Source organism: Bombina bombina, chromosome 7 (genome assembly GCF_027579735.1).
Source record: "Bombina bombina isolate aBomBom1 chromosome 7, aBomBom1.pri, whole genome shotgun sequence".
Classification (NCBI taxonomy): Eukaryota; Metazoa; Chordata; class Amphibia; order Anura; family Bombinatoridae; genus Bombina; species Bombina bombina.
Window position 1 is genome coordinate 249,937,414 of NC_069505.1, and position 16,377 is coordinate 249,953,790.

General features: G+C 35.5%; 1 protein-coding gene across 1 annotated transcript in view; it reads right to left on the reverse strand.

Moving 5' to 3' along the window:
* The window catches only part of TAFA4 (TAFA chemokine like family member 4), a 323,123-nt gene extending 310,745 nt beyond the window's left edge, over positions 1-12,378 (reverse strand). Inside the window, exons 1-2 of the mRNA XM_053689353.1 lie at positions 12,373-12,378; positions 11,336-11,472 (exon numbers count right to left, since the gene is read on the reverse strand). Coding sequence (XP_053545328.1) covers positions 11,336-11,472; positions 12,373-12,378 — 143 coding nt within the window. The remainder of the gene's footprint in view (positions 1-11,335; positions 11,473-12,372) is intronic.
* Between the last annotated feature and the right edge of the window lie 3,999 nt (positions 12,379-16,377).

The window sequence follows — 16,377 nt, forward strand, 5'->3', positions numbered from 1 at the left end:
AGGTCCGACAGACATTTGATAAATAGCCCTCTATATCATAACCTTACCGGTAACTTTTTAATTAATTATGAGCTTACAAATGATATTATACTCGAGAAAGGTACGAGACAGGGGTTTCCACTGTCACCCCTTCTTTTTAATCTTTCATTAGAGCCTTTCGCAATTATACTGCGGCAAGAGCTAGCAGGAATTTCGATAAATCAGTTCTTACTTTTTTGCGGATGATTTATTATATTCTTAAGCTTTACTGAAAACTCGACATAGCACTTTCTAGATCTTGCAAATCAATTCAGTTCCTTTCCAGGATATAAAATTAAACCCAACAAGCAAGACATTTTGTGGATTATAAAACACAATAGGCCAGGGTTTATATGTCCCTTCAAAACAGTTGAGACGGTTAATTACCCGGGTATTAAGATCAATAGAGACCCCACTAAATGGTATAATCTAAACTTTACCCCTTTTTTTGATAAATATAATAAATATTTGGAAAATAGGATTTCATTATCTATCTCGCTCTCAGCTAGAATAGCCATGATTAAAACTATTTTTCCCACAATTATTGTACCTTCTCCAAAATTTGCCTGTTATAATTCGAGCGTAAGATATTACCTTTTTTAACAGGGTCTCTGCGAAATTTATATGGAGACAGAAGAATATTCTCATTTCTACCCATAAATTAAGTCTGCATTATGAAGCAGGTGGATTAGCCTTCTCAAGTCTAAGATTCTATAACCTTTTAGCACTAGCCAAATTTATTCTAGACTGGATAACAGAAAAAGAATAAGCAACCAATCTACAGTTGGAAACAGAGATAGTAACACCTATTTCCTTAAAGACACTCATACATTCTCCAAAGGATGAGATCCCCAATCGTCTAATAAATATAGCTGTATTTCTATATCCTATCCTAGCCTGGCACAAATACTGTAAGGAATTATAGGTTAACTATAATATATCTAAATTTCTGCCATTCACTGGGAACCCAGAATTTCCTTCTGGGATCTCATCTATCATCTTTAAGGAATGGCAGAGTAAAGGTCTTAAAAACGTGTGGCAAATTGAAGATGAACTTTCAGACTCTGTAAAATCTTTTGAAGCTCTTTGTATATAATTTTCTCTGCATAAACAAAATTTCTAGGCCTATTTACAATTAAGACACTATTTTAAAATCTCAGTAGGAAAAATAATTTTAATTGCAGTTTGACTCAGCTATAAATGTTTATAATCAAGGAAGATACTCTATTATTTATTTTCTTTATAATCTTTTGATAAATTCCTCTGACCAATCACATTTGAGCAGATTACTTTCTAGGTGGAAGAAAGATTTTCCATCCATTACGATTGAACAGATTAGGGAAAGTCTTAGACTGGCAAAAAAGGCATCTTTTATAGTTTCTTGGAGAAAGTCACATTGTAGGCTAATAAATAGGGTATACATAACACCTCTCCAGTTAAGTATATGGTTTTCAAAGAATATACATAAATGTGTGAGGTGTAACAGTCTAGTAGCAGATATACTACACTGCTTTTGGTGGTGTCCAAAAATTAGGCAATTTTGGAATAAGGTAAACTACTGGCTATCTAAAATTCTGGAGCAAGATTTCAATATTAACAGCCAGAATATTTTTTTGTGCACTCTAAAAAGAAATAAGCAATACAAATTAATTAATATAATAATTTTAATCGGCTGGAACCTTATCCTTTAAAACTGGAAAGCTAAATTTGCCCAACTTTCCCAATGTTTAAAACAGCAATTGCTAATCTAATAATTTTAGAACAGTACCATGAGGATAATAGCTCAGAGAGAAAAATGGAAAATGATCGTTACAAATGGTTTGGCCCAAATAAAACTTCCCCTCTAGCGATACAGCTACAATTTATAGCAACTCTTAGAAGAACACATTTTTTTGAGGCCTGGGTACAAAGTGGTAAACTCCCAGCAGAATGGTCAGAGATTAAAGATCTTAGATTTACGTAAAAATACCTGGAAGGGGGGCGAGATATGTTTTTTTGTTGTTTTTTCTCTCCTCTCCTTTTTTCGTTTTGTCTGTTGTAATGTATTATGTAAGCTACAAGATAAAGATAGACTTGTTGATTTGTGTTCTAATTCTGTATGATTTGTATTCTAGTTCTGTATGATTTGTGTTCTAATTCTGTATGATTTGTGTTCTAATTCTGTATGATTTGTATTCTAATTCTGCATGATTTGTGTTCTAATTCTGTATGATTTGTGTTCTAATTCTGTATGATTTGTGTTCTAATTCTGTATGATTTGTATTCTAATTCTGTATGATTTGTATTCTAATTCTGTATGATTTGTATTCTAATTCTGTATGATTTGTATTCTAATTCTGTATGATTTGTATTCTAGTTCTGTATGATTTGTGTTCTAATTCTGTATGATTTGTGTTCTAATTCTGTATGATTTGTATTCTAATTCTGCATGATTTGTGTTCTAATTCTGTATGATTTGTGTTCTAATTCTGTATGATTTGTGTTCTAATTCTGTATGATTTGTATTCTAATTCTGTATGATTTGTATTCTAATTCTGTATGATTTGTATTCTAATTCTGTATGATTTGTATTCTAATTCTGTATGATTTGTATTCTAATTCTGTATGATTTGTATTCTAATTCTGTATGATTTGTATTCTAATTCTGTATGATTTGTGTTCTAATTCTGTATGATTTGTGTTCTAATTCTGTATGATTTGTGTTCTAATTCTGTATGATTTGTGTTCTAATTCTGTCTGATTTGTATTCTAATTCTGTCTGATTTGTATTCTAATTCTGTATGATTTGTATTCTAATTCTGTAGGATTTGTATTCTAATTCTGTAGGATTTGTGTTCTAATTCTGTATGATTTGTGTTCTAATTCTGTATGATTTGTATTCTAATTCTGTATGATTTGTGTTCTAATTCTGTATGATTTGTGTTCTAATTCTGTCTGATTTGTATTCTAATTCTGTATGATTTGTGTTCTAATTCTGTATGATTTGTATTCTAATTCTGTATGATTTGTGTTCTAATTCTGTATGATTTGTGTTCTAATTCTGTCTGATTTGTATTCTAATTCTGTAGGATTTGTGTTCTAATTCTGTATGATTTGTGTCCTAATTCGGTATGATTTGTATTCTAATTCTGTAGGATTTGTGTTCTAATTCTGTATGATTTGTGTTCTAATTCTGTAGGATTTGTATTCTAATTCTGTAGGATTTGTGTTCTAATTCTGTAGGATTTGTGTTCTAATTCTGTATGATTTGTGTTCTAATTCTGTATGATTTGTGTTCTAATTCTGTATGATTTGTGTTCTAATTCTGTATGATTTGTGTTCTAATTCTGTATGATTTGTGTTCAAATTCTGTATGATTTGTATTCTAATTCTGTATGATTTGTGTTCTAATTCTGTATGATTTGTGTTCTAATTATGCATGATTTGTGTTCTAATTCTGTATGATTTGTGTTCTAATTCTGTATGATTTGTATTCTAATTCTGTATGATTTGTATTCTAATTCTGTATGATTTGTATTCTAATTCTGAATGATTTCTCAATGTGTAATTCTTGATATGGCTCTGAAACCATTCTTATGGTAAAATTGTTAAATATACACACAGCTAGCGTCAGAGCAAATTTATAAGATAAGTACATGGTAATATGAATGTTTACTTTCTTTTATTTTGTATTATAACCATAATGATGGAATTATTGTTAAGAGCACATTTGTATAATGTGTATATGGCAATATATTTATTTGCTGTCTTGTAATGTACAAATATATGTAAATAAAAATAAATACAAAAATAAAAAAGTTTACAGTACTGGAACAGGTTGCTAAGATATGTAGGTGAGATAGAAGAAAGCATTCTGAAGATTGAATATAAAATATTAGTCCTAAAGCCTGTGTACATGGGCCATTTTTTGCAGTACAGCGGTCCCACCACTCTCTCTCTCTCTCCCCTCTCTTTTGCGCTCTTTCTCTTCCCCCTCTCTTTTGCACTCTCTCTCACCCTCTCTTTTGCTCTCTCTCTCGCTCTCTCTCTCCCCTCTCTTGCTCTCTCTCCCCCTCTCTTGCTCTCTCTTCCCTTCTCTTGCTCTCTCTCTCTCCCTCCTTTCTTTTGCTCTCTTTCTCCCCCCTCTCTTGCTCTCTTTCCCACCTATATTTCTCTCCCCCCCCTCTTTTGTTCTCTCCCCCTCTCTTTTGCTCTCTCTCTCTCCCACCTCTCTCTCCCCCTCTGTTTTGCTCTCTCTCTTCCCCTCTCTTTTGCTCTCTCTCTCTCCCCCTCTCTTTTGCTCTCTCTCCCCTTCTCTTTTGCTCTCTCTCCCTCCTTTCTTTTGCTCACTCTCCCCTCTCTTTTGCTTTCTTTCCCCCTCTCTTTTGCTCTCTCTCCCCCTTTCTTTTGCTCTCTCTCCCCTTTTTTTGCTCTATCTCTCTCTCCCTCTCTTTTGCTCGCTCTCTCGCTCTCTCTCTCCCTCTCTTTTTGTGGGTGCTTGTTTGAGTGATTTTGGATATCTGGGGTGCTTTGTGTGTGCATTGGGTGCCTGTGAGTGCTTGTTTGTGTGATTGTGGATGCCTGGGTTCTTTGTGTGTGCATTGGGTGCTTGTGGGTGCTTGTTTGTGTTATCGTGGATGCCTTGGGTGCTTTGTGTGTGCATTGGGTGTCTGTGGGTGCTTGTTTGAGTGATTGTGGATGCCTGGGGTGCTTTGTGTGTGCATTGGGTGCATGTGGGTGATTGTTTGTGTGATTGTGGATGCCTGGGGTGCTTTGTGTGTGCATTGGGTGCCCTTTAGTGCTTGTTTGTGTGATTGTGGATGTCTGGGGTGCTTTGTGTGTGCATTGGGTGCCTGTGGGTGCTTGTTTGAGTGATTGTGGATGTCTTGGGTGCTTTGTGTGTGCATTGGGTGCCTGTGGGTGCTTGTTTGTGTGATTGTGGATGCCTTGGGTTCTTTGTGTGTGCATTGGGTGCCTGTGGGTGCTTGTTTGAGTGATTGTGGATGTCTTGGGTGCTTTGTGTGTGCATTGGGTGCCTGTGGGTGCTTGTTTGTGTGATTGTGGATGCCTTGGGTTCTTTGTGTGTGCATTGGGTGCCTGTGGGTGCTTGTTTGAGTGATTGTGGATGCCTTTGGTGCTTTGTGTGTGCATTGGGTGCCTGTGGGTGCTTGTTTGAGTGATTGTGGATGCCTGGGGTGCTTTGTGTGTGCATTGAGTGCCTGTGGGTGCTTGTTTGTGTGATTGTGGATGCCTGAGGTGCTTTGTGTGTGCATTGGGTGCCTGTCAGTGCTTGTTTGTGTGGCTGTGGATGTCTAGGGTACTTTGTGTGTGCATTGGGTGCCTGTGAGTGCTTGTTTTTTGTGGATGTCTGGGGTGCTTTGTGTGTGCGCTGGTGCCTGTGGGTGCTTGTTTGTGTAATTGTGGATGTCTGGGGTGCTTTGTGTGTGCATTGGGTGCCTGTGAGTGCTTGTTTGTGTGGTTGTGGATGTCTGGGGTGCTTTGTGTGTGCACTGGTGCCTGTGGGTGCTTGTTTGTGTGATTGTGGATGTCTGGGGTGCTTTGTGTGTGCATTGGGTGCTTGTGGGTGCTTGTTTGTGTGATTGTGGATGTCTGGGGTGCTAGTATCAGACAGATGTAATGCATTGCTATCCATCCGCCTACGTTTATGCAACCCCAGTCTAGAAGGACATATTTTATATGTTGTAATAGTTAGCAACTAACCAACCAAGTAGCTTCTGTTTTAGAAATCAATTTAATTCTTACAAAACACTTTGTTACAGTGATAAAAACTCACATTAGTAACTTTGGCATTTTTATTTATTACCGCTGTAAAATATTGGTTTTATGATCTTTGTAGGCCAACAGACTAAGGTCACTGATGATATTAACTAAATTAAAAGCAGACTGCAGTGAATTTATAGCATAGACAGAGCTGCCACAATCGCAATCTATTTTACATTGTAAAATGTCTGTGTGTGTGTGTATATATATATGTTTGTATATATATATATATATATATATATATATATATATATATATATATGTGTGTGTATATATATATATATATATATATAAATATATATATATATGTGTGTGTGTGTATATATATATATATATATGTGTGTGTGTGTGTATATATATATATATATATATACACGTATATATGTATTGGGTACTTGTAAAGCGCGGCTACTCAACCATAAGGGACTCAAGGCGCTGCTCATTTTATCGATCTCGGAAGGATTAAAGGCTGAGTGGACCTCGCTGGGGATCTAACCTGCAACCCGTGGGTTGCTACAGAGCTCAGCCACAGTGCATAATTATGAATTTTGCTCCACTTGTTATCTGGCCCTAAGAAAGTGGCATAAAACCACTAGCAATTTTAAAATGTATTGTAGATAAATGCAGATTTTGCAACAAAACCAGCAAAATACTATTTAATGTTTACTAGAAATTTTCAACCAAGAAAAGTTTGTTTCGGACTAAAGTTTTGCTTCCCCGAATATTCGATGGTTGCACTATTTGGTATTTTTTTGTTTAAATATAAATGAATACTGAATTTTAGCTAAACGTTTACATTAATTTTTGTTAAAACTAATGTAAATGTTTCAAAGCTACAAGCTTTTTACCCTAACCCGTGCTAACCGATTACCACGGCTGGTTAGCGTGCTCTCCAGAGCGCGTTAGAGTAAGTATTGTACCTCTAAAAAGTCATTTAAAGAAAACAAATGAATACTGACAAATTTCATCAGTATTTTTTTCAGTTAGTTTTGCTGGTGCATTCGTTAAAATATTACGGATAGATTAAGAGTTTTGCGTTATGAGGGGTGCGGTACTAACTTGCATGTTATTCTCACCGCTCACTTTTCTACAGCGCTAGTATTACAGGTTTTTATAAACCCGGCATTAAAATACAAGAAGTGAGCGTAGAGCAAACTTGTGCTCCATACCGCACTCCAATACCAGCGCTGCTTAAGTCAGCGGTGAGCTGGTTGTACGTGCTCATGCACAATTCCCCATAGACATAAATGGGGAGAGCCGGCTGCGAAAAATTCTAACACCTGCAATAAAGCAGCGTAAAGCTCACTAACGCAGCCCCATTGATTCCTACGGGGAAACTAAATTTATGTTTACACCTAACACTCTAGCATGAACCGAGTCTAAACACCCCTAATCTTACACTTATTAACCCTTAATCTGCTGCCCTTGACATCGCCGCCACCTACATTATACTTATGAACCCCTAACCTGCTGCCCCCAACTTCGCAGACACCTACATTATATTTCTTAACCCCTAATCTGCTGCCCACAACATCGCAGACACCTACATTATATTTATTAACCCCTAATCTGCCGCCTCAACGTCGCCGCCACTATAATAAACATATTGACTCCTAAACCGCCGTACTCCCGCATCATAAACACTAGTTAAATATTATTAACCCCTAATCTGTTGCACCTAACATCGCCGCCACCTACCTACATTTATTAACCCCTAATCTGCCGCCCCCAATGCCGTTGTTGCCCCTATATTATATTTATTAACCTCTAAACCCAAGTCTAACCCTAACCCTAACACCCCCTAACTTAAATATAATTAAAATAAATCTAAATAAAATCTACTATTAATAAATAAATAATTCCTATTTAAAACTAAATACTTACCTATAAAATAAACCCTAAGCTAGCTACAATATAGCTAATAGTTACATTGTATGTAGTTTAGGATTTATTTTTATTTTACAGGCAAGTTTGTATTTATTTTAACTAGGTAGACTAGTTACTAAATAGTTATTAACTATTTACTAGCTACCTAGCTAAAATAAATACAAATTTACCTGCAAAATAAAACCTAACCTAAGTTACACTAACACCTAACCTAACCCTACAATTAAATAAATTCCCTAAATTAAATACAATTAACTAAATTAAATACAATTTGCTAAATTACAAAAAAAAAAACACTAAATTACAGAAAATATATTTTTTTTACAAGATCTTTAAACTAATTACACCTAATCTAAGAGCCCTATCAAAATAAAAAAAGCCCACCCAAAATAATAATAAAAAAAATAATAAAAATAATATTTAATTGTAGGGTTAGGTTAGGTGTTAGTGTAAGACAGGTTAGGTTTTATTTTACAGGTCAATTTCTATTTATTTTAGCTAGGTAGTTAGTAAATAGTTAATAACTATTTAGTAACTATTCTACCTAATTAAAATAAATACAAACTTGCCTATAAAATAAAAATAAACCCTAAGCTAGATACAATGTAACTATTAGTTATATTGTAGCTAGCTTAGGGTTTATTTTACAGGTAAGTATTTAGTTTAAAATAGGAATTATTTAGTTAATGATAGTAGGTTTTATTTATATTTATTTTAATTATATTTAAGTTAGGGGGTGTTAGGGTTAGACTTAGATTTAGGGGTTAATAAATGTAATATAGTGGCGGCGGCATTGGGGGACAGCAGATTAGGGGTTAATAAATGTAGGTAGGTGGCGGCGATGTTAGGGACGGCAGATTAGGGGTTAATAATATTTAACTAATGTTTGCGAGGCGGGAGTGCGGCGGTTTAGGGGTTAATATGTTTATTATAGTGGCAGCGATGTCGGGAGAGGCAGATTAGGGGTTAATAATTTTATTTTAGTGTCTGCAATGCGGGAGGGCCTCGTTTTAGGGGTTAATAGGTAGTTTATGGGTGTTAATGTACTTTTTAGCACTTTAGTTATGAGTTTTATTCTACGGCTTTGTAGTGTTAAAGTCATAACTACTGACTTTAAAATGTGGTACGAATCTTGATGGGATAGGGTGTACCACACACTTTTTGGCCTCCCAGGACAAGCTTGTAATACCGGCGCTATGGAAGTCCCATTGAAAATAGACTATACGCAAATTGCGTAAGTTGATTTGCGGTAAGGCCAAAAAAGTGTGTGGTGCCCCTAAATCTGCAAGACTCGTAATAGCAGCGGTAGTAAAAAAGCAGCGTTATAAGGCTTAACGCTGCTTTTTTACTCATAATGCAATGAATAACCAGTTTTCATTAGTAATGTGCATTCGTAACGAAATAAATGTGCATCCCTAATTATTATTGTGCATTTTAATGAAAGGGAATTATGTAAACTCTTTTCTAAACAGAAAATTTGCCTTTAAATGTCAAGGTTTTTAAAGAAATGTTCTATACAAAATGTTTATTTTACTCTGTAAATTTGTTTCTATTTTTGAACTACAAAAATTAATTGTAAGCTTCAGAAGTTAGACTCCTAAGGTATTGAATAAAACAGTTACTGGTTGGAATATTTGTTTGCATATGAGACACATTTTTATAGAAATGACTTATACTTAAGTTGTGCCCATAACAGCTTGAGGAGTGATGTCAAGGAAATGCAATTGAGGATGGTGTGAAAAATACAGAGGGTATAATTTTAGCACTAGTGACTCAGCAATTGGGTTAAAAACATAGTTAAAGTGCCACTCAGGCAGTGACCCAATCAGCAGTGATAGTGGTAGCCATACAGCTCAGCAGAACTATTGCTGATTCGCCAGCCATTTTCTGCTCAGGAGTGGACCAGCAGTTCTCTGAAGTTTCTGAGTGGTAGGATAACTATATGTTTAAAGGGACATGAAAACCAATTTTCTTCTTTCATTATTCAGTTAGAGAATAAAATTTAAAAAATGTTTACAATTTACATCTATTATCAAATTTGCACCATTCTCATGTTATTCTTTGTTGAAGCGATATCTAGATACGTAGTGTGCACATGTTTGCATTACTGCATGACAGGAAATAGTGCTAGAGAGGTTACAAATACACTTTTATTAGCAAATATGCTTCTAGTAAAAGTTATTACCATTTCTCAACAGCATATGCACATATGCTGTGAAGTATTTAAATGCCATGTCTGTTTAGAGAGCTGCTGGTGATGTCTTTTGTGTCATAAAGGCCACTTCTGACTTTCTGAGAATGTGTGGTGTCTGAAGACTTGTGCATAGCTCTCACAGGATATGTGCATATGCTGGGGAAATACAGTAATAACTTTTACTAGAAGCATTTTTGCTAAGGGACGTAAGCAGCAAAAATGCTTCTATTTAAAATTGAAAAGTACCAATGCACATATCAATTTTGACCTTTCTATTTTTTGACTTTAATAAGTGCTGAGGTAAGAGAGAGTAAGTATTTATAGCGGAATGATTGCTCAGAGGTGGGGAGCAGATGTTAGGAATTCTTAGCATTTAAGCCTAAGAGCCCAGCTGTTTGTAGATCACCTTCTTTAGAGCTGACTACAACAGTGCGACTCTCGGCAGGGCCCTCTACCCGTCTGATCCTTATAAACGTTACCTTGTATACCGCCTATGTTTATAGCGCTGTGGAATCTGTTGGTGCTCTACAAATAACCGATAATAATAATAATTTATATTTTTTAAATGTATTGGTGTCTTTTATATGCTTAAAAAGTACTAATTAGCTTATAAGTTAAGTGTTGCAAGAACTCTAGGCTAAATTTAACTGAGCTTCAGTTTTACCAAGAGCAGCTGTGTGTCTCCTCAGTCCAATACTGTAAGTTTGTATCATTATATTGATTGTACATTGAACTGTCAATATTTATGATTATTATTTGCAGAGGTAGTGAAATTGAAATGGGAGCAACACAAAGAAGAGCATAAAAAATAAAATTCTATTTTCCCTTTTATAGAAAATATGATTCTGAGGGGCCTAGCTAATGTTTGCCTTTGTTGCAGTACTAACGAGACCTCTGATAAACTCACCAGTGCCGAGAGCTTTAGATAATTGGGCCTTGAGTGTGCAATACTCACAGACAGCGTACAGCATTCAGTTTTGGGTTGGTGGTCTTACTATTCTCATCTACTCAACTTAAAGGGATATGAAACCCAAAACATTTTCTTTTGTGAATCAGACAGAGCATCTCATTTTACAAAAAAGTTTCCAATTTACTTCTATTATCAAATTTGCTTCATCCCATGATAGCCTGGGGCCCATTTATCAAACTCCATATGGAGCTGGAGGGTCTGTGTTTAAGTGACATTACTACACGAGCAAATGCATCAATTTTCATAAAAATATAAAGTTCTTGTTTTAATGTATTCAGATGTCACAATTACAGCCCCGTACATTTAGCACAGATTTGGAGACACCAAACCAAAACATTTAGCAAATACTGGATCCCCTCCCAGCAGAAACACTTTAGACTAATGACCAAAAATATTCTCCTTGCTGAACAAAGACTGTATATTCCTTTTGTCTCTAGAACTAAAATAGACACAGGATCATAAGAAGCGCTCTCTGACCTATATGTAAAATAAACAGGATATCTCACCTTGGGGATTTAGGAAGAATTTTGTTCCAGTCAAACACAATTATTTCAGTATATGCTTCAATTTCACTCCAAATTCCCATTTGTGAATACACACGAGGAGTTCTGCATTTCAAAAAAAATATCTTCCCGACCTGGTCCTACAAAGAAAACAAAAGGATTTGCAATTAATGGTTGAAAAGCTGAGATTTTGTTTTTCAGTTCATCCTCTGCTATAAATATTTTTTATCAAAATGTCTAGTATGTGTGTGTGTATATGTGTATATGTGTATATGGGTGTGTATGTGTGTGTGTGTGTATGTTGTGTGTGTATATGTGTGTATGTGTATATGGGTGTGTATGTGTGTGTGTGTGTGTATGTTGTGTGTGTATATGTGTATATGTGTATATGGGTGTGTATGTGTGTGTGTGTGTGTGTGTGTATGTTGTGTGTGTATATGTGTGTATGTGTATATGTGTGTATCTGTATGTGTGTGTGTGTGTGTCTGTGTATATGTGTGTATCTGTATATGTGTGTGTGTCTGTGTATATGTGTGTATCTGTATATGTGTGTGTGTGTGTGTGTGTATATGTGTGTTTGTGTGTGTGTATGTGCCTATGTGTCTGTGTGTATGTGTATATGTGTGTGTATATATGGGTGTATGTGTATATGTGTGGTTACTTAAATTGTGTCAAAGGGACATTAAACCCAAATTTTTTCTTTCATGATTCAGATGGAGAATACCATTTTAAACAATTTTCTAATTTACTTCTATTATTTAATTTGCTTCATTCTCTTGATATTCTTTCCTGAAAAGCATATCTAGATAGGCTCAGTAGCTTCTGATTGGTTGCTGCACATAGAGGCCTCATGTGATTGGCTCACCCATGTGTATGACTATTTCTTTAACAAAAGATATCTAAAGAATGAAGCAAATTCGAAAATAGAAGTAAATAGGAATGTCGTTTAAAATTGTATTTCTATCTGAATCATGAAAGAACATTTTTGGGTTAATGTCTCTTTAAATTGTAGGAGATTTCAATATATTTATTTTGTAAGCATACATTTTACTACAAAATGCTTTATTGCTTATATATGCTATATATATGCTGTATATGTGCTGTATATGTGCTGTATATATGCTGTATATATGCTGTATATGTGCTGTATATGTGCTGTATATATGCTGTATATCTGCTGTATATGTGCTGTATATATGCTGTATATGTGCTGTATATATGCTGTATATATGCTGTATATGTGCTGTATATATGCTGTATATGTGCTGTATATATGCTGTATATGTGCTGTATATATGCTGTATATATGCTGTATATGTGCTGTATATGTGCTGTATATATGCTGTATATATGCTGTATATATGCTGTATATGTGCTGTATATGTGCTGTATATGTGCTGTATATATGCTGTATATATGCTGTATATGTGCTGTATATGTGCTGTATATGTGCTGTATATATGCATATGTATGTATGTACCTGTTCCTACTGTGTGGACTGTATTTTTAATATAGTAAATCTAAACTGTTAGTTTTTCATTTTAAATCAAATCAAATATCCTACTGTTCAAATTAGAAGTAATGCATTTACTGTAAGGTGATACAATGGAGAATTGTTTGACATTTGAGCTGTTAATGCTGCCCATTTAACCCTTTCATTGCCACTTCTGGTGTAGCAGTCTGTTTCACCTCAAGGCATTTATTGTAGAACTCTAAGGGACATAAAAGGGATTTATATATATGCATAGAATGTATGTACAAATAAAACAACAAAAGAAAAGGGGGCGCCCTTGAGAGTATCTATAAATGGTAATATGTAGTATATGAGGTAGCTTATATGTTACCAATAGAAATGCACTTTTCAGTATAAATGATGATACACTGATTCAGTAGTAACTAGTATATATGTTGTGGACAGAGTAAATAGATGTTAACCTATACAATTTGATAATCACAATGTTAATAGGACAGTTGTATCTCACTCAAAACTAGTATATACGTTGTGAACAGAGTAAATAGATGTTAGCCTAAACAATTTGATAATCACAATGTTAATAGGATAGTTATATCTCACTCAAAGATAGTGGTTAATGGGTGACAATGATCACTATATTGTCCTTTATAAAGGTCTTGATAGTAGAATACCAAGGCAGCAATCTGTAGTGGTCCAGACCAGGATCCAATTAAGCAATCTAAAATATCAAACAGAGACAGATGCGCCACATGGCCCAATATTGTAGTTTCCAAATTTATGTAGATTTTACTATATAGTTGAACTCACATGTATTGGAGCACCTCAATTGGTGCAAATGACACAGTCTGGGATCTATAACAGTCACCCAGCAGACCGGCCTCTCGAGTTGTTCAGGGTCTGTGTAAAATAGAAAACACAAAAAAGCCTATATGGCCTAGTATTGTATGACTAGAGTGATTTCACACCAGATAGTAGTATAAGATTTTGAACTCACATTTGGTGAAGCATCCCCAATGATGCTATAGAGACAAGCTGGGATTAATTCAGTCACCCAACAGACTTAGCTCGTGGCATACAGCATGCAATAGTCCTCTCATAAGATGAGAGGACTATTGCATGCTGTATGCCACGAGCTAAGTCTGTTGGGTGACTGAATTAATCCCAGCTTGTCTCTATAGCATCATTGGGGATGCTTCACCAAATGTGAGTTCAAAATCTTATACTACTATCTGGTGTGAAATCACTCTAGTCATACAATACTAGGCCATATAGGCTTTTTTGTGTTTTCTATTTTACACAGACCCTGAACAACTCGAGAGGCCGGTCTGCTGGGTGACTGTTATAGATCCCAGACTGTGTCATTTGCACCAATTGAGGTGCTCCAATACATGTGAGTTCAACTATATAGTAAAATCTACATAAATTTGGAAACTACAATATTGGGCCATGTGGCGCATCTGTCTCTGTTTGATATGTACAAATAAACACTGAGCTGCAAAAGATCTGCATACAAAATAAACGTTTTACCTGTGTTAAAGGACAGTCTAATTAATAGTTATGGTTTAAAAAGATATCAACATATTTCCACAACCAGCATTGTTATATTAATATACTTTTTAGCCTATAAATCTCTACATTTCTGACTGTTTCTAAGCCCTTGAGGGCATTTTATCAGCTTTTCACAGCCTGATAGTCACAGTTCATGTGTGCCTTATAAATAACATTGTGCTCACTCCCATGGAGTTGTTTTATTATTAAAGAATAACAATTTCCAGGTATACTGTTACTTTAGAAATGTAAACTCTGGGATAAACATTTGCAGGGCTTTGCGTATTCAGTGCCCTGAGTATGTTCACTTCATCTTTTGAACATAACCCCCTCTTAATCTTGGAAAAAATGTCTAGTGACACACTGTGCACTTGCCTAACTGTATCATTCTTAGTTCACTTTCATTTAATTGTATTGAATGAAATGAATCTTTGGCTTGTCCCAAGTAATTGAAAATAAATCTAACATGTCACGTGACTTCCAAAAGTGCTTTAAAGTTTTTCCGAAAGCTAAATATGTACGTATGCACCTGATTAGACGGAACAAAATGTCCTTCTCCATGGTGCTGAAATGGAGCTGGAAGGGGAACTATCAAAATGCACAGAGTGCAAGTGAACCACCTAGACATGTGCTTAATTTGCCTGTTGATAAATGTGGCCCTAGGTGACAGTCAGCTGTTTAACACTCAATTACTTGATACCAAACAGTGCAGATTAAATAGCTTATTTTTTCCTATTACCTCTGGCACAATATGCCCTTCCATTATCAAAAATAAGTAATTTGCCAGGAATATCTAATTGTTAGCTGTCATTTGTGGGATGATCAAAATGACCTTTTCAGATTTGCTGCCACTCATTTTTAAATCGTTCGAAATTAGTGTATGAAAAAAACTATGAAAGCGCTGGCTTTTGTTTTGTGTATAAATTAAACCTTGTGCACTGGAGGGAGCATATCTGAAAATGGCTTTTAGTTCCCGTTATATATACGTAACACAGATTTGATAAATCATAAAAGCCAGAATGTATTTCCTATTAAATACTGGTGAGCCAGACCACAGAGGAAATAGCAAACACGTTGATGAAAAGGGATTTGAAAACAAAGATATATGCAAATGAAAGAACATGCTATATTAAAAAAAGAAAAAAATAATATATATATATATATATATATATATATATAGTGTGAGAGAGTATAAAGCACTCGCCGGACTTTCAGTCAACTGTGAAAAAAGGATTTATTTAGGTGACGTTTCTTCTGACATTTCAAACAATGTGAAATACAAACAGATATAGGCCTACTAGCCCCCCCCCCCCTAAAGACAATTAACAAATCAGTGAGCACCGTGTGCAAAAACAAAGTTACTGAGCATGTCTCAACAATATAGACAAATCATAATGGTGTTATCATGTGTAGGAGATCGTATAGAAATATTGTGTAAAAATAGGATGCCATAACTCAGTTCATTGGTGTGGATCAACATAGAAAAAATGATTATCACAGAATATTCACAAAAACCGCAACTTGCAAAGATAAACATAGTATGGCTAAGAGTGAGCCGAGTCTCAGCTGATAGACAAATAACACACGCCTCCCAGCTAGGAAGACAAAATTTAATAGGACTACAAGGCTCAATACATGCCCATATTCCGTGACTCATGAAGGTAAACATAATAAACATGTCTATTAGGGGGAGGGGTCCGCAAACTAAACTTGTCACACCTCGGCCGGAAGGATCCAATCGAAATACACATAAACAATATATGTATTTCAATTGGATCCTTCCGGCCGAGGTGTAACTTTGAACGTTGCATGGTTGTTGGTGCATGACGGGCTGGTCTGAGTATTTAAAAAACTGCTGATCTACTGGGATTTCACGCACAAACATCTCTAGGATTTACAGAGAATGGTCCGAAAAAGAGAAAATATCCAGTGAGCGGCAGTTGTGTTGACAAAAATGCCTTATTGGTGTCAGAGGAAAATGGGCAGACTGGTTCGAGATGATAGAAAGGCAACATTAATTCAA